At 39.0% G+C, this 26,858-nt stretch overlaps 1 protein-coding gene across 2 annotated transcripts; it reads left to right on the forward strand.

Moving 5' to 3' along the window:
- Positions 1 to 8,298: 8,298 nt before the first annotated feature.
- LOC145782997 (uncharacterized) lies at positions 8,299 to 24,911 on the forward strand. Of its 2 annotated transcripts, none has more exons than XM_082594752.1 (15): positions 8,299 to 11,738; positions 12,066 to 12,102; positions 12,902 to 12,988; positions 13,096 to 13,328; positions 13,518 to 14,180; positions 14,394 to 14,451; positions 14,970 to 15,216; positions 15,401 to 16,065; positions 16,416 to 16,461; positions 17,411 to 17,523; positions 18,099 to 18,213; positions 18,457 to 18,677; positions 19,181 to 19,378; positions 20,391 to 20,535; positions 21,066 to 24,911. In XM_082594752.1, the coding sequence occupies exons 1-15, from the start codon at positions 8,359 to 8,361 to the stop codon at positions 21,596 to 21,598; spliced, it is 6,741 nt and encodes a 2,246-aa protein (XP_082450878.1). In that variant the 5' UTR covers positions 8,299 to 8,358; the 3' UTR covers positions 21,599 to 24,911. The 2 variants fall into 2 exon arrangements, with proteins under 2 accessions (XP_082450878.1, XP_082450879.1); XM_082594753.1 differs by having other exon boundaries at positions 19,187 to 19,378.
- Positions 24,912 to 26,858: the final 1,947 nt, after the last annotated feature.

Genomic DNA, 26,858 nt, shown 5'->3' on the forward strand with positions numbered 1-26,858 from the left:
CCGAGTGGTCAGCGCGTTGGGCTCGCAGTCGAGAGCCTGCATGTTCGACTCCAGCCACCCGCAATTGCTGTTGTTTCTCTGGGCAAGAAACTTTACGATAATTGCCTCTACCCAGTGATCGATTTCGAGTAATGGGTAGTGCCAAATTTAAGTCATAAGCAGAGTAGACAATCGGAAACAGACATTGCCGTCGGCTGCAGCGTGGGTCAGGTGTACGTCGGAAGGCATACACCGATGCATAGCGCTCAAGTCCGCTTTCCCGCAATGCAGGATAAAGATAAACAAACAAACTTGCACCAGATACTATGAACTAACCTATTGGTTTGGATGTATTATTGGTTTGTATCATACTAAGAATCCCTGACATCATTTGATTCACTTCAATGCTTGCATGGATAATTGTTAAGTATGCCACAAAATTTGGAGTTTGCCAATTTGTTATTGTGCATGATTTCCTTTGTTGAAAATTAATTGATACTAAACGAACAATTTCTTTTTATGCATCCATGAATCACTTCATGTGTATCCAGTCTATAACTACTGTTTGTGAGATTAAAATGACTAGTCGAGAGCAAACACCAGCAAAAACTTATTGATGTCAATATATTTATGTGTTTTGTTAAATTTTTGATTTAAATGTAATGAGTGTTAAGCTTGCAAGATCTTTTGTTTTTGGACTTGATTATCTTAACTTTTTTGTGGTGCATCTTTGAACGTACAGGTAGTCTACTTGGTTGCATGAAAATGAAACGTTTCTTAATGTTATCAAATCAGCACAAACCTACGATTTTATTGGCCTTGTGTGCTTTATCCGTTGGGGTCATTACTTCATAACTAACTAAATATAGTTTGACAAACAATTTCTCGACTTTGTCAACACCTCAGGGCTTGCAAACAGCTTTTGTATGCTTACTACTTCGGTTATAGCATGAGAGAACTCCGACTTATCCTACTTCAAGTGAAAGATTTACTGTATTGACGCTGGAAAAACCGCATTTGCGAGCCTAAGTTGTTAATTTAGGTTATAGAAAGTTACGTCATGTGCCGATATGCTGAATTGCTTTTTAAGGCTCATAGGTGCAGTTGTTGAATTGAGATAAACAAGTTATGCTCGTCGTAGTAGTTTACTGCTTACGTTGCAGGTTGTTTAGCCGTTTTGCAGTTTGTCGTTATTTCAGTGTCTCATGTTCTTACCCAGCCAGCTAACACAATGTAGCAAATATAGTGCATGCGTGAGCATTTTTCATAAAAAGACCTTGAGAAAGATGAACAGAATTTTATGGACACAGAGTGAGAAAGGAAGAAAAAAAAACTTTTGTTGAATAATAGGGAAAACGTGAACTAGTAAGACGGCGTCTGAGCTTTTTCGACGATATTAAAAAGTCGTCTTTATCGTGCAACTGAAAAAGTTTTCATAATTTTAAATTGCGCAATCAATGAAAACCATAACGAGTTCCATGATGGAAACTATTAAAATCGTGGAACTATTAGAATCTCGGCCTGAAGCATAAAAAAAAATAAGATTTTTAGTTCTACCGAATCATGTTCATTGTTCATTATAGGCTACTAACAGATTTAGCGATTATAGGCTACGAGCTGGCTTAAGAGTTCAATTCCACTAAATCAAGTTGCTAAAAAGAAGTATAGGCTACTAATCAAATCCAATTTTGAAGTTTCTTAAATCCGCTTTATTTGTTTCCATATATCCACATTTTCAAGATTTAGTTGTGTCATTCCGTTGGTGCCATGAAATCGCTGGCCTACTGAGAAATTTTGTTCATAGTTTCAGTGTATTTGTAATGGCAGAAGTCATACATACAACTAGGTCGCACATACGAATGTTAAAAACACGCAGTCATGAAGCCAGAGTATTGTGTTTGGAAATCGTTTTCCATTGGAAGACACTGCTTCATAACGATAGTTTCCCTCGAAATCGGTATTTATAAAAATATTCTATGCCGGTATTCATAGAATTAGAGTTGCTGTTTTGTGGTGTGGTATAACGTCTTTGATGACAAAGTTTTACAGTTCAAAGACCCACAGTGAAAATTTAGATCAAATCCGTGTACCAACCAAGCCCGTTCCAACATGACGTAATCTGCCACGACCGATGTAGAAAGGCTTTCATAACTTTTAGAGAAGTAGGAAAGTTTTTTCAATCAGTTTTCACTGCTGTTGCAATAAACGTTTCCGGTTTTAATTCTATATTTTGTTGTTTTTTGAAATAACAGGTCATTGCATTGGTAGACATGTCAATGAGTTTAGTCTGCCAAAGCATGTCGTCAAATGTCATGCAGCTAAAATAACTCTATTATTACATAGAAGTAAGTGTGTTGTCGTGCCACATGCTATCTGTTCTGAATGCATGTCAAACGTTTCACGATTTCCGCAAAGGTCGACCAAGATTTCATTGAAAAAGTTTCCAGTAAAATTGCGATGTTTGCTGCTTATTTCTCATTTAGAAAATCGCCATATTTTTGCATTGATTCAACGTCGAAAGACGCTTAATCAGTGTAAAACAAGACTGTTTTGCTATTTCAATTGTCACGCTCGTGTTTGCGTGTACCGACTTCAACGTGATGGTAAACTGGTTGAAAGCTGAGCGCATACCTTTTTGTTTACAAATTACAACATTCATACCAGACCACTCTGTCTGAGATGGGCAGTTGTCTGCTGTGGTTTTTGCCATCTTGCCTTGGTTTCCTCCAAGCTCTCCTTCTAACTGTCCCTTCTACAGTACTAAATCAGGAAATGATTGAGTTTGATTTTAAGACGATTAAAATTCGTTGCCGAACGTGTTTTCAAGATTTAAACGATTAGACAATGTCAAGTAAAAGACGATGATACTTGAATCGTTTATTTAGTATAATTGTAAACTAAATTTCTAAGTTATTTTTTGTCCTAGCCATTGTACAATCTGATTAAACAATCGGTTGTCGAAAAACATGCACATTAGTGTTACATCAAATATTGTTATTACTCCCTAAAACCTCTACAGCCTGTTTCACCCTAAAAGAAGGATCATCACAAGGTCCTTATTCAAATAGAACCTTATTAAATATTTTAGTGTTAAATATTCTTTGTAGCTATAATTAGATTAATTCCTCAACCGCTCCTTGAAGGAAAGAGGCGCATCACAGATTACACAATGCGATGGAGTCAGAAGTTACTATTTCACAAACGTCGTGTTCTTTTTCATTGCTTGGGCTCAAATTACCTTTGCGAATGCCAGAATGACGTCATAATCAGACATTGGTACGCGAGACGCTTTTCGGAAAGCGTCTGACTTTGACGTCATGGCATCGCAATTGCGTTGTCTGCGGACAAAGCCGTTGACGAGTGTTTTCGTTGGCGTTGGCTTTAGCAATTCGTATTGTGGCGAGTTTCGCGTATGTTGCTCTCGACAACAATGGAAACCTCACTTCATAAAGTTGTTTATTCGTCAGTTCTTTCAGAGGAAAGGCAAGATTGTTTACTTGAAGCTTAGAAAAGGTTTCATTTGGATCGCAAGTGCGAATTACGACATTCAATGTGGTGTTATTACATTTTGCTATTTCTTACTGTCCTTTCTGTGCTATTTACTACGATTTCTTTTTAAGTGCAAAAGGTTTGGTTTGGGTGTATATTTTTTAAAGCATTGTTTTCTTACGAAATAACCTATGTTTGCAGTTAACTTATATTAGTTTAGGCAGATCCTAAGTATTCTTTAAATTCAAGTATCTAACAGCGAGTAGAAGCTGATGTTTATACTCAGTCGGTTAAAGCAGTTTTCTGATTTAGGAAGGAAATTGTACAGCTGTTTAATTCTGTTTGCGTTTTAATCCTGTCTGCTATGTCAGCTGGAATGTTAGCAACGGACTAACCGTTGCGGAGCATGGGAGATAGTCATTAATTTTGACACTTCTACAAACTTACGTCTTACGCCAGCTTACACTACTGAAAGAACAACGGCGCTTATACAGATTGCGTTTGTGTAACCAACGTTTGGATACCAAACTTACTTACTCAATTAAAATTAGTTTGGGGTGGCTTATTATCGCAGTAATAGTACAGACACTTGTTGTTCTTCTTTTGAACCAGTGATATTTTTCGGAGACGTTCTACTGAAGCAACTAAGCGTAGCCAGTGTCAGTAGTCAACTTAATCGTTTAAGAAACAGTCACTCAACCAAATTTGAATCGTTTTCTAATGCTTTAGAGTCGGGAAACTTTATTCATTTTTCGTTGTAGTCACGTGAAATATTGCGAGTCGGGTATTTTTGGTTCGATATCACAACCCTGCTTGCATCGTCATCATCATGTTTCGTCATACCGACGTCATGCTATTCCGCGTAAGGAGGAAAATGCGATGATGAAAGTCATTATTTCTTCGTTTGGTTGTTTTGACAGTTACCTACTGCATATCACTATCGTCTATTACTAGGTTAAATGTTGATATCGGATGGATACGTAAATAGTAATGAAAGTATTTCGAAAAAGAGTAATTTTTGACAAACGAGCTATTCTTATGCAATAGATTTAGTCTCGCTTTAACAGATGATCATTGCTGATCTTCGCTATTACCACAGCGACCTCGCAGCATCAGGCTAAAACAGGTCGTTAGTATCCACTTTGTGAAGTAAGCTACTGTATTCTTAATTTTGTAGATGTTGGCAATGGCCACATCAGTGATCGAAAAATAAAAGCAATAGTGACCAAAAAACTAGCTTTTACAGTACTACAAAAATATAACATTGACATTAATTTTAGTATTTTGATTGTAACAAATGCTGAAATTGTATCTTAGTGTTCATTGGTTTGCAAAGCACCATCACTTTTCTGTCCCCAGCTTTAAGTTGAACTGAACGAACATAATACGTTAAGTTTGCTATAGTTTTTACACCTTTTCCGTTGCACTTTTCATCATTCTCTCGCTTGCTGCAGTAGTTTGGCGCCAGTGCGTGTGCTATTGAAATGCAAATTGAGTGGACCTACGTGTGAATGCGCGAACTGTTTGCGAAGTATGTCATTGAGTGTGAATACCCAGCGTCAGCGTGAAGTCATATTGTCTGTTCACAATGCTGTGTAGTTACTGTAGTTTTGTGTGAACAACGTTACAGATGCGTGTGCCACGCACGCAAGTAGCGTCTTCATACCTTTCGAAAGGTTTAAGAGCAACTCCAAGTTGGCATGTTCAGTACGGTACCTGTGAAATTATCACAAATACCAAAAGTTTAAACAGAAAATTTTGTTTAAAACAACGATATAATGATATGCATACTGTATGCATTTAATTTGTGTTTGTTCAATAGAGCCCTTTTGAGTGCACATTTTAGTCAAATAAAAACAAGTTTTTTATTTTGAGTTTTTGCAATCCATCTTAGTAAAGCGGAGTTAATCGTTTTTGCATTGTGGATTTCTTTTCTTCCGCGTCGATAAGATATTTATATCATGTGTTCTCGTATCTTCTAAGCCCGGGTCTCGGCACCACGACGTAGTTATCCATTACGGAAGAAACACATACGCTATGACGATGCTACTACATCCTGTTTAAAAAGGAAACTCAGCGCCGGATGAGATGATCTCACCCGATCTGCTCCAGCTCTTGTGCTGTATCTATTCTCTCGCTTTATCCTTTACCACGCATTGTGTCTGCTTGGTTGACGTACTGTTTGCTGCAAATTCGGACAGATCGAAGCAGTTTTGCAAAGCTCTTTGTTTGGCTGTGTAGATCGTAATACCCTATCGTTTGCTGTTGTCATTTCAAGGCTCGATTGATTTTGTTGTCTTGTGATGTTAAATTGTTGAATGTGTTTTTGGTTTGTTTGTCTTTTTTAATGCAGATGGTTTGTTCAGTAATGCATCTGCATTAAAGTTTACCGTTCGAAACTTTTAGACATGTTCTTCGTTGAAACGAGTCTGTTTTAATTTTTTTATCGCCATGAGATTCGAGTTAGCTTACTTGTGCCGAAGCGTATATACGTACATTGTGTATATAGAAGTAATCTGCTAACAATGGGTTGACTGGTTGATGATGGTAATGCTAATTGCACTTTGTAACCTTTGCTCGTGTGTAAAAAAGCGGTTCAACGTACAGTATGTAGTGCTCTTGTGAGTCGTGACTTCGAGAGCTTTTTACTGGCTATTGCATACAATGCATGAACTATCGTGTGGGGTGTATCGTAGCATTGCGACAGTCGGTTAAAATAAGAGCTTTGCGTGTGTCATATTACAGCACAACCGACAAAAAACGGTTGCGTCGCTTCCTTTATTTCGTGACGTAGTGTATATGCTTCCTGCCTGTTTCTTGCAAAGCGGCTTATGGGATCGAAGCGTTGGAGCAATTAACGGTTACGCGGTTATTTCTTCGATGCGTTTACAGTGGTTATCTTGTTTTGCCTAAAGCGAGTTCTGCCTGATTACGACGAAAATCACTGAAATATCGCGGATGCCTGCTCGTTTTGCCCCCGCCGTCTAATTATTTTTTTACAGTTGATCGATGCAAGAAGGTTTGAAATGAGCAAGTCGGGATTTGTTAACTACGAAAACAGATTTTTGGTCGTCAGGTACCGTGCCATGTAGAAAACAGACAGGTTGACAGGAAAAGCTTTGTCTTCACGGTTTAGACATCTGGAGATGGTAGATTAGCTTACCGGGGAATCTAGTCGTACCCAAGCTTACATGTGTTATTGAAGATTTAGATCAAGTGAATGGGAAAGCAAAAGAATGCTCAATTTTTGTGTCCACCATCAGGCATGTCAACCAGTGCACTCACTGCACTGCCAAAGAATTGCATGCTTTGGAGCGGTGCCGAACTGGCAACCTTTCGAGGGTTGTGCCTGGGCTCTTGGCCATTTCTCAGATAGAAAATCATCTGCAGACGTTGAATCAAAGTAAAAAACGGACTGATTATCATTTGCTGTCTGGGTCGCCACGGTCTAGCAATACTGACACAGCATCTTTCTGTGTGGATCGCGTCTTGTTGTTTTTAATGCTGAATGCTTCATTGCAGCTAAACGTAAAAACAATGTAAAACTAGATTCATTTGCAAACACATTAATGATTTTACAGCTACTTGGTTTTTAGCCATCACTGATGCAAATGCGATTTCAATATCGAGGTAATGAAAAGTCTCCAGGCAACCCTTAGTGTCTGTGCACTGAAAGGAGATTAAATAGAGTTTCCTGTTTTTGTTACGAATTAATTGATTTTGTTATGAAGTCTTTGATAAATTTATTAATAATGAAAGTAATGTTGCGTGTTGAGATATGAAAATTGGTCAATCGCGTGTGTAAAAAACAATTAACTTTTCCTGCAACACTAATATGGTGAGTTTTAGCCGACTGCAACGCCGCTGCAGACAGTGTCTTCCGCGAATCGATATAGACATACATCCCATGAACGAGTAATTTGGTGCTTTTTATTTTTTTTTGTAATAAATGGATCCTTACTTTCGTTTTCCAGTTGGCAATTTGTGGTAATTGAGTTCAGTTCTTTGATTGTTGAGTTTAGAACGAGGGATTTTCGTGGTTCGTAAATGCTACAATGGCTAATCACGCACAGTTTTTATCGCTAGGCCTATTTACTGATTATTATATTTGTGACACCAATTTTTAAATGGCGATATCGCATGTGAATTTCACAATTCTAGTCTGAAATATTTAGCATTTAAAACTGCAAATAATGTACTGTGAATGGTACAAAGCTGAAAGCTATACTAATTAATGGAACAACATGTTTTCTTAGCAAATGCAGTCCATACTGTATTACACTGGTGTCATCCTGTTCTATTTTTTAAATTTAAAAATGTGAGAAAGCTGAGAGATTTAAAAAATGTGTGCCGAGTGCCGGTACAGCATATATAATATATAAAGTTTTATGGAGTTGTGCAAGGTGATCTTTATACGTCAAGGGTCAAAACGTCGTCTGCCATCACAGTGATTGATCCATTTTGTTTACTGAATGGCCGGGACATGATATGTTGTCCAGAATACGAGTTTGAAGCAAGTTGTTTACACGAACTTACAGTATATCTCACCATCGTTGTGTGTCAATTTTACGAGATAAGTTTAGTGTATTTATTATCTGATCTAGTCCTGGAATAAGCCAGTTATATCTAATCAACAAAGCGCCGAAATGTATGTAGACTTATGTACAATACCTTATGATAGTTGAGCTGCTCACAAGAAGAATATGTTATACTTTGGTCTGTGAATGTTATGCAGCTACATTATAAACTCATCCAGTGGATTTTTGCTGATAACATTATAAGCTACTAACTCTTAGTTTTGATTTCAGATCAATGAGTTATTAATCCATTTTGATCAGCTTGCCTGGTCATAATGGTTTCTGTGAAAGAGTATAGTTATTTTTTAATGCAATGGAAAGAAACGGTTTAAATACCGATGTTGGAATGAACATGCTTTTTGCAGAAATTGAACGTGAACGAAAAAACTCCAATGCTAAACAGCTACAGACTAGCACTGCTGTGTATGGTCAATCGCTGCCTGCAGTTGAGCGAGAGATGGATCGGGCAAATGCTAATTTGCACTTCAATGGCACATCTCAAGCCGGATCTTTGCCTAATCCACTCAATGGATTTCCACTTGCAGCGTATAATCATTCTCCTTTGTTGTGGCAATTTCTTTCATCTCCCATGCATGCTCAAAACAAGCTTCGCCACCCTTTCTTGCAAGCTGGGAAAGCTCTTCCACCATTTACCTTGTCTGCTTCAGGGGAAACGAGCCAGCTTCGTTGTGAGGTGTGTGGTCTTGCTTGTGAAACGATTGTAGATCTACGCGAGCACATCACAAGAAAGCACTTGGCAACTGAGAGTGAACCAAGCAAGGAACGCAGAGAGTCTATATCTAAATCTCACGGCTATGGAGAAGAAAATGTCCGTACTCACACTCCTCAAAGAAAGAATTCTGGCATGTCATCATCATATTCTCAGGACAGTGAGAAAAAATCGCCGACCGACTTTCCCATTCCTACTCCTAACTTTACACTTTTATCATCTTATAGTAAACTTCCTTCTTTAAATCCTCCCATTGGTACGTCCACAACACGGTCCTTTCTTGATCCTGCAAAAGTTTATACCGATAGTATGTTACCATCTTTATTAAGCTCTCAGTTAAAAAACATGCCCTTGCCTATGTTGCCAAATGCTTACAGTATATTGTCGCCTTTTCTTGCTTTCCAAAACATGGTCAATTCAGGCCATATGCCTCAGGCTACTTCTGTACAAGGTAAACTACCTCAAGGGTTGGCTATGGGTGCAGCCACAAACTATCCTTATTTGAGATATCCAACACCAAGTGGAAGATATGTACCCGGTAATCTCCCTTTCCTCCCCACAATGCCCGTGATGTTACCCCCAACCCCTGTGACTTCAACTCCAAACGTCTTGGAGTCACCTTCCGTCAAAGAAAAGGACTCTTTTGAGAACGTGTTTTCTGTCAAAACTAATACGGTGTCAGAGAAACGAAAGGAACCTAAAGAAAGTCCATTACTTTCCAGCTTACCCAATGCGAATTTTTCTTCTCCTCATGCAGAGTCTTTGCAAAGACGACTTTCCGTTCCAGTTATAAGCCTCAATAAAGATTTCAGAGCACCACATCCGTACTCTAGAAAACCTAGCGTGAGTAGTAGCATGCACTGTTCACGAATTCAAGAACAAAACGACTCTACTGCTGAACAATTAAAACATTCGTATACAAATTCCCAGTGCCATAATGTTTTGGGCAAAAAACAATCGCCTTTGACAGAGAAATCTTCACGTAGTCATCCCAACGCCAAATCTATTGAACAGCATATTTCAAAGTTAATATCAAACAACGAAAAAGTACTTTTGAACCCTGCCTTAGAAAGAGTTAAACCTCGGAGAGTATTTCGTCGCAACAGCCTTGATCCGGCGTCATTGTCTTCCTATGCCGCTGCCATTGCTGGGCGTAATACTCATGAAGCACCGTATCTTAAAGAAGATACTTCAAGGAAGTTGTTTTCCGAATCAGATGCTCGGTTTGCTTTGCCAACATCCACTAGAACTCACTTTCAAAGTAGTACGTCATCGGATTTATCTTTTCCACCTGGCATGTCTTCCTCTGACTATGAAAGTCTTGTTCAACTTTCTAGAGTCTCTCAATCCCATTCGCAGCTTTTGAATACTTTAGCCAAAAATGAGCTCCAAGATCATGCCCACCTTACAACGCAGCACATTGGGCAAAAATCAAACAAAGGAAGTGCAAGTGAAGCGATTTTGGGAAAACGTGGTTTATCTCCTCCTAGCAATGGGGCCGTTGGCTTCAGTGCCAAAAAGCCTCGTCGAGCCACTTTTTTTGAGTGCAGTGATTGTGGTGTGAGGTATCGCAAAGAAGATAATTACAAAATTCACAAGCGCATGTATTGCAAGTTCAAGAAAGATCTGCCTCATTCTGCGACCGATGAAAAACGTAACAGAGAAAATGTCGAACAGGCAATGAGACAGTTAAGACGCCACTCGGTTTTACCCGAAGTTTCTACTTCTAGCATGGCTCCTATAGCATTAAATAAATATTCATTTGATGATGCATTAGCTCCTGTTCAATCAGTTGGAAAAATCGTTTCGCTCAACAAGGTGAATGGTAATGTATCGTCTAGTGGAAATTATACCCAAATTCGTGCCTTAAACTTACTCAAAACCCAACCATGTGCCAGCCCAATGAAGGCTTTACATAACGATCTGTGTCGAACGAAAAGTGCTGAAGCTACTTTACAGACAGAGTCAGCGTCGAAAGATTGGAACCTTTCACAAGCCAAGAAAAATCCCTATTCCACAAAAACGAACACACTAATCGATTCTGGTAAAACATTGAATCTCCTTTCTTCTGTATCTTCGACCACAGCAAGCTCTCCTTTAACAGCTTCAGCATTGTTTTTGCAAAGTCGCCCGTCTGTGTTGCCTCCTCCCAGCTCTATACCACCCAACAAGCTTCCACCAAACAAACGCCATTTGATGCGTCTTTTTGAACAAGGGAACGCTTCAAGCGATACTGGTCAAACGAGTGTTGGTGAAACCGACTCTTCAAGTCCGACAGAAGCAAGCAAGTTAGACAAGGTGGAAGGTTGTAGTAAAGATACAAGCACTCATCCTCATTCATTTTCAAGCAACACTGAACTTGTTTCTATCATGTCTTCACCACCATCTGTGACTCCGAGTGATGATATTTTTCTTTCACCTTCCCATTCAAACGTGTTTACTTTCGACGAGACCTCGGTACCAAGAAGCAATTACAAACTTTTGTTGCACGAAATCAGTCTACGAAACATGCACGACATCGGCTTCATGAAAAATCTTTCGCACAATAAATCTGTTTGGTCGTGGCAGCAGATACAGAAGGGTTTACTCAATCAAGAGAGCGACGAGTCGATTCGTCGTAAATCACCAGAAACCCCGCAGGAGTTATCTCAAACTCAGAGAAAATTCTTTGTTCCCTCACGGCTGTCTCAGCCATGTGGAAAAGCTAGAAATGCCTTTTCTCAGCTGTTGCAAACCACCCCACTTGACAAGCCAAAATCAGATAACACCATAACTTTACCTCAAAGTGGCCCAACACCGAACCCAACATCGGCCATTGTCTTGACTCCATCCTCACTTCCATTTAAAGCCCGAAGTGAAACGTCAGCTGGTGCTGCTTCCATCTGCAGCAGTAGCAGTCATTCAGCTCAAGGAAGCAAAGAGGAATCCCTTGTTTTTCCAATGCCAACCATGTTAGCGACGATGTGAGTGTTGTAATATATTTGCTAAAGCATGGTACATTTTTTTTTCAATCTGATTGTGTATTACACTCTCTAATGGAAACAAAGATGTGCTGAGCAAGGACACCTTGTGAGCTACTATCCCCTGCATTTCAAGTCCATCATTCACAATTGCACATCTTACTTCTATTTGGTTTATTTGCTATCAAATCGTCATAAATAAAAACCCATTCAATCATTATTAATTTCGAAGTTTCACCTTGACCTTTTGACCGAATACACGTAGGCTACGTTGTAGCGAAGAATATTTTCAATATTGTATTAATAAACTTGTTGAAATTGTTTTTGTAGCATGACATCAGCGTCCGAACGTTTGGACAAGGCAAAGGTATGATAACGAAAAGTGACACTAATCGTTTTTGTTAATTTTTATATCGTTTTTTTATTGGGAAAGTGTTTTATCTGTACTCTGGAAACCAGCAATTAATAAAATTAGCTTTAATATAACTTATCCGTGTGATGCGATTGAATGTATTTGTTTAGTCATATTGTAAATTTGTGGTCACCGACTCTCAATGTAAACTCGCAAATAGATCGGATATCATATCACTCCCTGAAGTGTGTCGAAACCGTTGTGTTTCATTATCTGCGTAAGAGAGATTAACCAAGAGCCGAGAGCTCGCAGCGCTGAGAGATGCGAAACTTGTTCCAAGGATTGCATTATGAAACCAATCACGACTTGTAGGCGTCCACATTGTGGCGTCAGCGATTTATACCCTACTCTGAGTGAAGTGCATTTTATTTGGTGTTTTGCGATCATATTATATACGGTATTACGGTATTCTGTATAAGTTATACTGTTATAATTTCTGCCTAGTAACAAGTTCTGTTATTTCCAAATTATTGTCATAGATTTTCTGTTGAGAAGCTGTGCTGGTCCACACGGGCTTCATGCATGCATTCTTCATTCATGCTGTTACTTTACATTCATTTCTTGTAACGTTGAGCTCTAAACAGGAACAGAGATTTAGGAACGTTTTTATAGATTTTTGGCATGACCTGACAAGGTATCGATCCCACATTTACTGATTCTGAATTGGGATATATTTTTGTGGGTCTCATAAAAATGACCTTTAACAATCTTTAAGTTTCTTCTGGTATTCAACAGATTTTCATGTTTATTTCAGGTTCCTCTTCTGACACCTTCTCTTGAAAAGAAAGAATCCCTTGACAAACCTGTAGTTGACAATGACAACACTGTATCTTCAATAAAGGTACTTGAAGTTGATGGCCACGCGCGCAGAAGTGTTATCTATTTTGTGCTTGCATGAAAACTTTACTTCACTTGCTGTGTTTTTATTGACAGTTTTGCGCTTTCCAGGACAAAACGGATTGCCTATCCGCCATTTTGTTTCCCCATCTCAAGCCAACCCTGGTAGCCAAACCTCACGTTTCCTTCTGTTGCATGGTCAGCCCTCAGCCTGCTTGCATGGAAATACCAGTGTCCGAAGATTCGAAGAGCACCCAAGTTTCAATGTACAGAGATTGGGCTGTGTCTGAGCCCATCCTCATACCATCAGACCTAACGATATCTGACGTGCTGACGAAGTGGAGGTACGAGTGAACTCTGTTTTAGTTGTGTTGTAAGATATATGGTTGTCTTAATATTTCATATAAAACATTGTGGCTTTGTTGTTACAAATTCAAGGGAACAAGTTTTTTTTTCACTTTTTTATGTTTTTGTTGTACGAGTATCCCCCACATTTTTGTGAAAGCCTAATATTGTGATTTGTACCTGTGCAGACGCTCGCGACCTGGTTGTGAAGATGGAGTGACAACAGTGGTGGAAAGCAATTGTCAGCTTATTCTGACGGAACATAAAGCATATGAAAAGTTCAAAAAAAGTGTAAAAGATGCAAAAAACGATGAAAATGACTCTGCAACTAAAACAGATGAGGAAACTGACTCTGTCGATGAAACGTTACTTAACGAAAAAGTGACCGTTCCTGTTTTGCTCCCTTCCGACCTTTTTGAGTCGTCCACACAGCCAATCTACGCATGCTGTCATAGTTCGCATGGTACTGATTGTTCAGCATCAAACACTGGCTTCACTACAAGTGTAAAGACTGATGCGAATGAGATATACTCGTCTGTGGCCAGCGATGCTCCAAACTACACAGTTTCGAGAGCTCAGACTTTAAATTTGAAAAGTGAGACCGGTGATCTAGCAAGCTTGTCTCAAGCCAACCATGAAGATCTCAAACTAAGTTGCGAACCCGCGTCACGTGATTCTGCTCCTTCGCCAGGTGGAAAAGTATTTGTGACGAAAAGTAACCCGGCTGCGAGCAATCACAGCAGTTGTGACGCTACGGAATCCGACAGTGACCCGATCGATGTAAAAATCGAGTTCTTTGGAAAAATTAAGCGACGAAGAACGAGACGAGAACGGACTGCGGCGTCACCAAGGTATGTCTTCCATCTCCCAAACGGACATTAACCCACGTCCTAGCCAAGAATTCATTCTTTTCGTTTTTCTTATCGTAAAAAAAAGATTGGTTTTCTGGTCGGGATTGCATTCTAATTGTATCAATACGCCTCCATTTAAGTCCCATCCTCTCCTTTTGGCTGGTAATATTTTCTGTAACTTCTCTTACAACAATTTTTATTTATTGCACACAGAGAAAAGAGACGAGCACTTGAATGCAAATCCCCCCTTTCCCCTTCTGCCATTGTCTTGGTGAGTGACTTTTCGATCTAAACGTCCTTTGGTTGATATTTGACTATTATGCTGATGTCCGTTTCTAGAGAAAATTGAATCATTAAAATCTAAAAAAATTCACATCTTGTGTCATCTTGATTGGATAATCAGAAGGATCTTATTCAAATGGAGTCTAGATTGATCTGCTTTTCATGGCAGCAAAAACTTATACAAATAAGTTGAATGAAGCGTAAGTTTATTCAAATAAGAATATCATTGTGACAATTTTGTTGAAATAAGTTCTTCTTTGATTGGTTTTCCAAGAAGTTGTGGGTAGCAACAACTTTTTGCGTCAGTTTTTTACTGGATGCTGTTATTTTTGCTAGGCTCGGCTGTGATGCTGCATTGAGCGCCTTTGCTTGCAATTGCTGTATCCTATTCAAAAAAATTAATCTGTTTTTACATATTTGGTTTCTCATTACTTTGTTGTTGTTATGATGGCTCTTATGATTAACAAACAACAGTAAAAGTGATGTTAAATTGTTGTTGATTGACAGCCGGTGCACCAGGGTAACGTGTGCTCCAATGCAACCGAAGATAAGCTACGGGGCTGTGCTTTGTGCAGCATTAAAGCAGGAAGAGCTGACTTGATCACAGATGCTGATTCTGCTTGCCAGCCCTGCAGAGATGCAGCCCTCAAGAAGAATGGCCATCATAGTGTTGCCGCTCAGAAATCATGCACTCCAACCACGGTGTTTTTTTCACCGCCCTCAACTTCGAGTGGATTTTTGGACAAAGCTAGAGGTATGTCTTTGACAAGTAAACTGCTTCCTCCGTTATGTGAGCTAATTGTAGACGTTTCAAGTGTAAATCTTGTCCGATGTTTTGATTGCAATATATGCAAACCAAACAAACTTTTTATCAAAGGTGTCTTTGAAATCTGCAAACCATTTCAGATTTTAAAACTAATTTCTATTTTTTACATCAGCTTCGTCTGGAAACACACAGCATTGGGTATCAAGCAACACTCCAGACATCACAGAGCACGTCGCGCAAGGATCTGTGTTCCGCTATCCGTCTCCTCGATCGAGCAAAAGCAGCGTTTCTGAAAGCATGGGAGACATGACGATCTTGCCACAAAGTAGTTCCTCTGATCCACCTCCACTGGATGTTGACGCGAGCAAGGTTTCCGTTGTCTCTTCCAAGGTTGAACAAATTCCGTCGGCCGTGAGTCCGTCTCTTGCTGAAGTTGTTTCCGAAGTGATGCGGACCGCGGCAATGCAGTCGAAGAGGCAGAACAACCAGTCTGCGAAACACCATCATCTTCTATCAAAAAGCCGTGCTCTTCTTCCTGGAAGTTTGCCATCATCTCCTCTGCTCATAGAGCAACCAGACTCACAGAGCAATTCAATCCAAACAAACTCCCCTGTTGCAAGACCATGCTTAAAGACGGCCTTGTCGACTCCATCTGTTCCCACTTCTTTCAATCATCCTGAAAAGGAATCACAGGCTTCAGTACTCGGATCAAGAAAAGCATCTCCGGAAGAGCATATGGACTTATGCGAAATCACTGTTACTCCCGCTACCCCGCCAGCTTGCTCTTCCAGGCCTGGTAACGGTTCTGCAGTGCCGCAGAGTAAAAGTCAGGAAAAGGTAGGTCATTGGAGCTCACCTGTTTCGAATAACGATTAACATAAAAACACCCGCTCGATCACCTTAACGATGGAAGAATGCGTGGATTAATTTATTCTTCATTAAGTGATATTTAGAAATAGATATTCGTCTAGGTCTTGTCCACCATGAAAGAGTTGTTTTTGAAATTGTACTAACTATTAAAAGAGCAACTCTTGCTTAATGAGTTGAATGCTTGATATATATAATACCCGGTCTGCATGGTTTTGGATTTAACTCACCCTTTTTGTCAGTTTTTTTCTTTCAGTAATATCATGTTAGTTCTTCGTCATTATGACATAACTGAGACTTTAACTGTTATCTTATTTCAGGATGTCATCTCGAACTTGAACGAAAAGCCGAATTCATTTCCTGCGGGTATGTTGCTTTTTAACTTATTCCACCGGAATTATTTTGTTCTTCAGGTGCTGTATATAGCGATAGTCACCTTTGCGACAATAAATGCTTGGCCTTTTCTTCAAAACTCCTCGCAGCATGAAATCGTTTTGCAACTTTGTTTATTGATCTAACGTTAAAATGCGACTTGAAATGAAACATACTTTCAGCGTGATATAAGTTTATTGTAGGTTATTTTCACGTAGTTTTTCATCTTTAAAAAATAGAAATGTTGGTTTCGTGACGAAATGTATTAAGAAGTTGTATTTGGCCGTAGCGCTGAAAGCCAATCTTACCAGAGCCTGTAACGCCAAAATAACTTTTATAATTAGCAAAATCGCGTGTCTGCGAATCTAATTATGGTGAGTTCAGTCTGGTCGCAAACCGTTCTTCAGCTTTATTTCGTCCCTGCACGTAAATTCATCTTCTTTTCACATCATTTCAACGTCTGGCAACGATGTAAAAAGGGCAACTTTTGCTTGCTTGGATTGTGATAACTCGGGATGAGATCGAGGCCAACTGGTCTCGCTTTTTAATCAAATAACGCGACGTCACGCTTGGCCAAATACTTCACAACCGGAAGTGATTGTGAGCGTGGGAAAAAAGATTCGCACCACAGTCAAAGTTTTGCGTTTGACATTGAATGAAGGAAGTTATATAAAAGTCGTTGTGCATTTCATAACAGCAATGCAAGCTTTCGATATGATTCACTGCATTGTTGTTCATATTTCATGATTTATGTTGATAAGAAAAAAGTCCCTAGAATTTAATCAACTATAATTGCAATGAGACTCTTTTTCTCAATGGGTTCTGTTTTTGCACATTCTCTTCCATATACTTTAGTTGCAGAGATGACTTTAACATCGATCGTTCACAAAATTATGAACATCATGCATTGCGTCACTTTCTATTTAAATCTATCTTTATGCAGAAGGTGTTGAGTCAAGTCAAGAAAAATTTGCTTTACAACTTGCAAGCAGCTCCGGGCTGGACGTGGACGGTAGAGAGGACGGGTCGTGTGAGAGTGACGAAGACGGCGTAAAGGTACCGACACCCTAGCTGGCAAAAAGACGGACTTTGCCAGCTGAGACATTTGAGGGACATTTGAATATTGAATTTTTGAGAGACATTTGAATTTTTTTATAATACTTACTTGTTGAATTTAGCGACGTTAAAACAATGTAAAAACAACAACTGTTGCCGTATGACTAAACGGTTTAATGGCACTTGTGTCGCTTTATTTGCATACAAAAGTGTGTTTACCCTCCGTTCATATCGAGCTGTGACAAGATAGTTTGCTATCATCAAGTCAGCCCTGTAACAGGAAGCACACGAAGCAGTGTTTTATCACTTATAAAGACACATTATATTGATCCGTAGTATCATTAGCACCACTATCTGCAATTCTGAAGCTCTTGCACCTATAATGTTTGCATTGAGTTTTCAATTTGAAAAAGGATTGAAGCACGTTTAGCTTCGGTACCTATTCCAAAACGTTACCGAATTTCTCTTACTCCTTTACACTTGTTTATTGTTAAGAAACGTTATAATTATCAACGCTTTACGTTTATGGGATATCGCAATTGCTTCTGTTAACCCAAGGATATAACGTCTCATAGGAAGACATCGAAGGATCGCTTGCACCAGACGGTGCAGCGCGCCCGTTCAGATGCCCGGAGTGTAAAGTTGCCTTCAGAATCGGAGGCCACCTTGCCAAGCACTTGCGTTCTAAAGGTAAATCTTTGTTACAGCAGTTAGAACGCGATGCAAATGCACTTTTGTTTAAATAGACCGTGAATCAACATCTTTTATCAGATTTACTCGCCAATGATTCATTTTGTTTGCTTTTGTGGTTTCCCAGCCAGCAAATCAGTCCTTTTTTACATTTATTCAACGTTAAATGTAACGTACGTAATGTAAAAAAAGAACTGATTTGCTGACTGGGTTAGTAGCACAGGTGTTTTTCGCTCATTTAAGGTCACGCTGTTGCCATGCAAAAGAAAACTCTCAACCGGTTGAAAATGCGACAAATTCAAATGTGCGTCACCAGCAGCAGCAACAACTCTCAGTCGAACGCTGAAAACGAAGCTAACTCTGTCGCGGCCGCCAAGGATAATCAAAACCCGATCAGCAATTTCCTTGCATTCTCGCCAGCTCAGGGACAAAACAAATTCAGCAACAAAAACAATAGCTCAGAGGTATCTTCCCTCGTTTTCATCTTATATTGATTAGACGTATCTTTATGCTATGAATGCTCTGAAAATGACTATATTTAAAATATGTCTATTTTCTTGCTTCAAGCTAATTGATGATTTTGTTTTTCGGTTTCGTGATGTGAATGATGCAACGTCATCAAAATACCATTGTTGTTTGCTTAGTAAGTTGACGTAAAACGCGTCATCGTTTCCAGGATCTTTGACCTTGTTTTGCGTTTTCATCATGTCGCCAGGTTGTACATAAACGCGACATCTAGTCACATACAGTCAACATCGAAATGATTTGTCGATAGATTTTAGAAATATGAGTAGTCTATGATGAGACAAAGCAATCGATGCATTTTTATGGCTGCACGTTTTCCTTACGATGCAAAACTTTGCTTCTGAATAAAGTCGACCGTTTCCTCTAGCATTAGAATCGCTTACAACCGGTTTTGAAGGGATATAACTTATAAGCAGATCATACGTGATGATAAACTGTCTAGTTTCAGTTACTCGATGGAGCCGAGAACTTAGCCCGGTCGCAAGTTCGAGCCCTACTAGAAGGAAGCGAAGAATACGCTTGCGTTCCCCCGCCCTCGTGCGACGATGTTGCCCGTGGCGAGATAGCCGATGACATGAACGGTTCACAAGATCCCAGACCGTTCAAATGCATCGCTTGCAAAGTCGCCTTCAGATTTCAGGTATGTCTTAGACTCTTATTTTTTTGTCTTAAATTCATTCAGCACAGGTAAAAAAATTCCTGGACGTGTTTTCAACGTCAACCGACGAGAAATTGCCAAAAAAGCATTTCTCCAACAGTATGACTTCCCCATGTAACATGAAACATATTGTTATTGTCCCACTGACGCCCTGATGCTCATTTCATACCTCAGGGCGATGCCAACCAACCAGATATCGGTCGATCTTGGTTTATGTTGACGTGCGTGTGGTTAACCCGCCAGGCTTCCGCGAAACTCTTCCGACGTGTTTTGAAGCGACTTTTGTTTGACTTGTTTGTTTTCGAACGTTTGCTGGACTTTTTGTCAACAATACATAGCGTTTGCATTGATTCACAAAAAAATACGTCAATACTCGTACAAATGCTTTTTTCATCCCTCCATGGAATGACATACTCAGACAATGTGCCGTGTTAGTTCTTGTCTATAAGGGATGAATTAACAATAATGTGATATTTAAACAAATTAAATAAAACTGTTAACTAGACATTTTATTTAAAGCTTGATACTGTTTGTTATGTATCTCAAGCTATTATAACTGATACAATACTGTGTTTATTTTCAATTATTAACTGCCTGAACAAAAAGCGAAAAATTGAACTTTAATTTTTCAACTGGACCGTTATTTGTGTCGATAAATGTTGTGTTTCCGTAGTAGCCTAATGTTTATATAATTATTCATCTTTTTCTTTTGTGCTTCGGAAATTCTAGTTCTAATCAATGTTTCTATTTTACCATTGTTGTTCGTTATATCAGTTATTATGTATCAAATGTTTTTGTATTCTCTATTCTGCCAGTGATGATTACTCAATTTAGGTCTATGAAGAAGTCAGTTGTTCCGCATGACGAAACGTCGGAGCAGGGATAAGATTATTACATATCCCTTGTAAATTCTTTTCATGATAGCTCAGCTTGTACCTAACCTGCCAGATTAAAATATGATGTAAAAATTTTCATTTCAATCGTTGGTTTTCAGGGCCATCTGGACCGCCATTTTCGGTCAAACGCACATTTGATCGCAGTCGGCCATTACGAACAAGACACAACATCGGCAAGCAATCAGCCCGCGCACACGGCCACCAACTCCTGCCATGAATATCTTGCTGCCAGAGACAGAGAAGGTTCGAGTATCTGCTTTTGCATTTCCGTTTACAGTTTGCTTTGTTTTTTTCATTGAAGAAACGTGTCGAAAAAATGACGGATTTTTCTGTCTTCTGACTAAGGGCAACCGTGCCGTAGAAGTTATTTCACGACGTTTCCGTCTAACGAAATTGCTTCTTTTGCGTCGTTATAACGTCTGGCGACGTTGAAATAATGTTAAAAGAGTAACTTGCTAACTGGGTTAAAGGTTTTTCACTTTGTATCATGTTTTAGTTAGCAACATTGCATTTCGTTTTTTGCTTTGCAGCAAATCAGTGCAAACAGACTTTTTTCTTTGTCCACTTTTTTCATTTTAGAATCAAATCCTTCACTTTTTAACAACAGTTGTTGTACGGTATTGCAGACCCATTTGGAAAAAAATTGGTACTTTTTAGATTGATTCAAGGACTGGAGGCGTTAAATCTGTATAAAAATGACCAATTTCGCTAACCGAAAAACACGCTAGGCCATCACAATCACTGCTCACAGTCCTGTGTTTGTCTACTTGCAGAGCACACTGCGATACGTGAAGAAACAAGCGTCCTCAGCGAACGGTCGAACTCCGCTTCCCCTGTTGATCTTAGCTGCTGTACAGACGTTCAACTCGACAACCAAAACAAATCAAATACGTCATTTCCAAATGGAACGACCTCATTTGACCGATGCAGTTCAAACCATCCGCGGACAGTTGGGCCTACGTGGTGCCCGTCACCCGAAGTGGACAGCAAGGCATCTCGTCTTTCAGCGAAACAGGCAGATTTACACAGACATGACCTACTCTCAGTCCGGCCTGATACGCCACGTTCGCCGGTCTGCACGGAGTTGACGATGACGAATCCTGCGGATGAACAAATGCAGAAAAACACTAATCTCTCTTTTCAATCCTCGGCTTCGGAAAGCGGGCTGAACCATTTAGCCAATCACAAACCGGTTTCGCAGTTACACATACGCTCTAACGAACAATCAGACAGTAGCGTGCCGCTACTTTCCAGTGACCGCCTACCCCATAATGCAGTGTTGCATTGTCAAGTGTCCTGTACATGATAACTACTCAGAGGATACGAAATCACAAATATTGCCATTTTCGCAACGTATATTGGCGTTTAAACGATGATAAAAATTGATTTTTTTGTGAGTTGAGAAGGATACTCTCTCTTCATAATTATCTGATTCCATTAAAGTAGACTTTTTCACAAGGTCTTGGCTAACTATTTCACGTGATAGTTATGTTGCTTACCACGAGAGTTTCATTTCAATCTATTGCACCTTTCTGTGCTGTGTAGAGTTCGAATTTACATGAAATCAGTTTGCTGGAGTTCTCTGATATCATTTTGTGCTATTTCCTGTATGCAGATTGCAGATCTAATGTTTTTTTTGTTTTCTGGCGACATGAGAAAGACTCCCAGACAGTAAAATCAGTCATTTTCACATTGATTTAACGTTTGCAGAGGTTGAATCAATGCAAAAATGACGGATTTTGTTGTCTGGGATTATTCAGAGTTTATGAAAATCCAATCACTTTGTTTTGTGTGTGACGTCATTAATCAGGTTTGCTGGTAACCCAAACGTCAGGGTTCGTTATTTATTGTTGAAAAAATTCATGTTGGTAGCATCAATTCCATTGCTGACATACCACTTAGCAAATCAGTCTTTTTTTTACTTTACAGTGCAAAAATGGGACTTTTGCTAGCTGGATTATAATAATTTCATTTAGAATTTTACTTTTGTTCCACCATTTTTAAGACGGCAAGTTTTTCATTGCTGTTTTCAAGAAGTTCTTAGAAATCGGTTTGATTGTTACGAGAAACTCATGAGTTACGATAATGACTAGCATCGTTCTTTCGATAAATCCAAACCCGTAGAGTTTATTTTGCTGCTTGCACTCCACAACCAGCTGTATTCGATTGTACCGTTCACTGCTGATCACAGATTTTTGCTTTTATCTTTCCTTTACCTAATTCCAATCAAATTATGCCTTTAATTTCGTTTTTATGCTCGAAAAATGGCAGCATCCTTCATGAAATTTGCCTGTTTGGGCTTTCCAATTCAGTTATCAAAATGAGGTAATCTTTACATTGCTACAATGTAAAAAAGTTATACAAAAACAATGATTTTGTTTACTGGACACATTCCATGTTGTTGCTGTGTGTTTTTCCATATTTTTTTTGACGAAAATATTTGGTCAAGTAATTCTTCATGGTACTATTTCGTAATCCCAGACAACAAAATCCGTATTTTTTACATTGATTCAATGTAAAAATGACGGATTTTGCTGTCTGGGCCAATTGCTTGCGTCGTTATTATTGCTCATGCACGACCGCTAGCCGTTGAATCAATGTAGCAATAACGAGTTTCATTGTCAAAAAGTTCTGGCAGCTACAGCAGCCTTAAAATAGTTCAATCTGTTCACAAATTTCAATTTAACTTTGAGCTTTCTTGATCTGTCAGTGCAATTATAATCGAAGTTGCACTCTCCTCGCCAACAAATCAAACTTTTTTTGCCGAAAAAAACTGATTTGCTGAGCTCCGATCTTAATGAATCCACACCTATTTTTTGCAGTTTTCCAGTCTCACAAATCCACCCCTTTTATACCGTTTTATCCGATGTAAAAAAAGGATTTTGTTGTCATATCTTCGATAATGAAACAATAAGTTCTCACTCGAAATGTCAATATGTTTTACTGTTTTTTAAAAGCATATCAATTTAGCCTTTATTGTTTTACTATAGCTTCTATGTGATGTAAAAGTACATGCCAGACAGCAAGTCAGTCTTTTTTTACATGGATTCAACGTCTGCAGACGTTGAATCCATGTAAAAACGACTGATTTTCTGTTTGAGATGATTAGAGTCCAGGAAAATTTTCACACAGAGCTGTGCAATTGGTCCCTAATCATTTTCGTTTAACTTTTCTAAACTAACCTCAAGAGATGAAATCTACAAAGTTTGTGTTAAATCAACGTCGCTTCATGTTGAAGTTATTCAATAGTTTCAACTTCATTAATGGAGATTATTATTCTTTGGTATTTTAACCTCGTCATACATTGGGTGCTGCTAAAACGAGCGAAATTCACGTTGTAATGCATCTGTCTATTGCTTCGTGAAAGCAAATGTTTTTCTAAACAACAAAATCCGTCATTTTTACATTGATTCTACGTCTACAGACGTTGAATCAATGTAAAAATGACGGACTTTGCTGTCTGGGTTTCGATATGATTTTTTAAGATGCTGTTTTCGTTTAAAGTCAATTTGAAAAGAGGTTTCTTTCGGTGCTGCAAAAGATTTGTTTCTGTTTATATTGCCACAACGTTTTTAACTTTTACCTAATTCAGCATTGACAAAGAATAATTTCATTGAACACAACCCAGGCAGCAAAATCCGCCATTTTTACATTGATTCAACGTCTGCAGACGTTGAATCAATGTAAAAATGACGGATTTTGCTGTCTGGGGAGTCTTTCTGGACAGAATCTAAAGCTAGTTTTTGTTCAATTTCAGAAGAAAATCTTTTCATAGCGTGCCACTCACTGACTTATTTTTCAATCTTATTTTCAAACACATTCCCAGCCAGCAAATACGTTCTTTTTTACGTTGATTGCTGGGTTAAGAATAATGTAATGTTGCTTTCGTTCAATGGAAAAGTATCGGACCCACCAGACTGAGCACCGTATTCAACACAAAAACGTCAAATCAATCATTCCCACAATGCACCTGTGCAGCGATGATATTGCTGCCTCTCTGGTGATGAGGATCAGCTTTGTTTATTCTTTGTACTGTTGCAAAGATTCACCTATCGAGATATTCTATGACGTGTTTACTGTTCAAGGTCACGTGACGAATCATCGCCTGCGTGAGTCGGATTCGTCACGTTTTTTTTTAAATTTGAATCGATGTCACATGTTTTGTTGAAGAAATGTTTATGTTTTTTTCTTTTGTCTGTGACTTCCAAGAAACCAGCATTACTATTAACGTTGGATAATGTAGTTTTGTTGAAATTGTGGCTGTTTATCAGCAACTCGCAATTTTTGAAACATTCAAGCGTAAGCGAATTATTTTCTGTGCCTTCAAACCGACGTTGTGTAGTTTCCATGCAACGTTGTTTTTGCGTAAAATTATCGCTTTGAGATGTCGAAACAACGCGAAACGACCTCGTTGCCAATTTAGCTTTAGCGTTTTGAATAAGCATACACAGACTTATAATCGTGGTTATATTTATCGCGTTTTATTTTTTCATTGCAAGTGCAGAAATTCCGCCATTCAGGACCACTCGTCTTTTGTTTCATTTCAATGTTTTTCTGTCTGGTTCTATTCCTAAGGTTGCTCTGGCTATTCGTGTATTAAACGTGGCTTCGAGTCTCAATATGTTCATGTGAAAGCTGACGAAAGACAGCTAATCAGCGAGCAAAATTGAAAGTTAGCAGCTTTTGTTGTGGTTAGTATTTGACCAGCTTCTCAGGCGTCACGGAGGTGAATGTAGTGAATGGAAAATCATTATCATGTCTCCGAGCCGAAGATTGACTGTCATTTGCTTCTACATTTTACGTTCCTCTACTATTCATTTTGCTTCTTCGATGTTTGACTTGAAAGTTGTACGGAAAATTTTTGAATGGAAAATGCTGTTTTGAAAGCATGTAATTGCACAATTTATTATCTACCAACGATAGACGTATTAATCGTAATCAAGACTTAGCTAAACTAAATCATAGGTTAATCTGATTTCTACTGTACAACTCCAAAAAGTTGTATAATAGAAATTAGGCCAGGAGTTCTTAAACTTTTTGGGTTGCTCCCCCCTTGACACCACTTGCAAAACTTTGTGTCCCCCTTTTCTAGTTTAAGTTATAAATCAAAGTTAAACTACATAAGTTTTACATGTTTTGGATTTCAAAGCAAACAAAGTTTATTTTCAATTACCAATACTTATGTTTACGACTTTTATAGTAGGCCTACATTATCATACCAGTACATCAGACTACCACGTTCGCGCCCTCCTTGGAGAATCTTCACTTCCTCCAAGGGGAGTGCCCCCCAGGTTAAGAACCTGGAACCACTGAATTAAGCTAACTTATGGTTTTAAGTAGGTTACGATTTTTACTGCTAGTGGTGTTGCTGAGAGTGGATTTGAAACCAAGTTCACCCTAAGCGGTAGCACGGACGTCGCTCTTTTGAGTCGATTGGAAGCTTAAGATTGCCAAGAAAAATGCATTTATGGATGAAGCCAAACACGGGAGCAATTAATGTCAAAGCAAGCAAGATGCAAATCTTTAATTTTTGTTTTTGTCAAGTGGTGTTCGATAATTTCGGTTTCCTGGCGCAAAAGAATGTACTTAAGTAACAGTTAGTCGCGTTTGAAAACGCTGTCAACATGCTAGAAGACAGGGCTGAGAAATAGCCCTAGGACTTTTGCAAGACGAAAACAATAATAGCCTTCGGAACGAGGTAAATCTGAAAGCTGTTTTTTACCTTCCAATCCACTACATCTGAATGTTTACCATTAAGGCTTTTCGAAACAAACTTTTTCAAGTCGAAACGAAACCCTTCTTAAAAGATTTTTACTCTGAAACGAAATCAAGATAAATAATAATAGGTCGAAACAAAATATTTTTAGCAAGCAGGCCGTTGCTTTAGAAGACAACAGAAAATTGTAAACATCCTTTTTTGCAAACAAAAGTATAGCATTAGGAAAAGAGGTTCGACAGCCAAAATCCTTTCTCGGCCAAGCAGAACAAAGCACTGGATTGCAGAATTGGCAAAAGTCCAGGATGTTTGAAACGACTCTGTTAGAGATGTCCGGATAAGCTGGTATTAGATTTTGGGAAGTTTTTTTTTTAATTTAACAAAACCTCTAGCCTACTCAATACCAAAACGATGTCGTAGTTACAAACAAGAAAAATACTGGGCACAGTCAACGGAGGTTGTAAAACCGTGCAAAGAAGGCACGTGTCCAATGGAGTTCCTGATCGTTGCTTCGAGAAAGAGGTCGCAAACCATTGATGCGTTCAAGGATGTTCGATTTGGTACCGTAGTGTTACCAACAGCAGACCACAAATGCTCGCTTGTGATGGAAGTGGCTGGCGTAGCCAACAAAATCTGTGCCAATTTCGCCACCATTGGAAAGTAAGTTTGATTTACTCTCCGCCGTTGTAATGGACACTCGTTTGTGGGAAGGCTATCCAGTATCCACTCGTGTTCCCAAAAGCGTTGCAATTTGCTTTCGAAATCGCCTGCTGGCACTTTTTCTGAACAAATCTTTCCTTTTTTCTTCTAAAAATCCCCATATCGCAGCAATAGTTTCGTTCGTTTCCGT

This window comes from Aplidium turbinatum, chromosome 14, assembly GCF_918807975.1.
Source record: "Aplidium turbinatum chromosome 14, kaAplTurb1.1, whole genome shotgun sequence".
Lineage (NCBI taxonomy): Eukaryota > Metazoa > Chordata > Ascidiacea > Aplousobranchia > Polyclinidae > Aplidium > Aplidium turbinatum.

What these genes read in the sequence shown, in the direction of transcription:
- LOC145782997 (XM_082594752.1), top strand. Translation starts at nt 8,359, where the DNA reads ATGGAAAGAAACGGTTTAAATACCGATGTTGGAATGAACATGCTTTTT. An exon ending in AACGTTTGGACAAGGCAAAG is followed by an intron (nt 12,103 to 12,901) that starts GTATGATAACGA and finishes TGTTTATTTCAG; the next exon opens with GTTCCTCTTCTGACACCTTC. An exon ending in GTGACGAAGACGGCGTAAAG is followed by an intron (nt 17,524 to 18,098) that starts GTACCGACACCC and finishes AACGTCTCATAG; the next exon opens with GAAGACATCGAAGGATCGCT.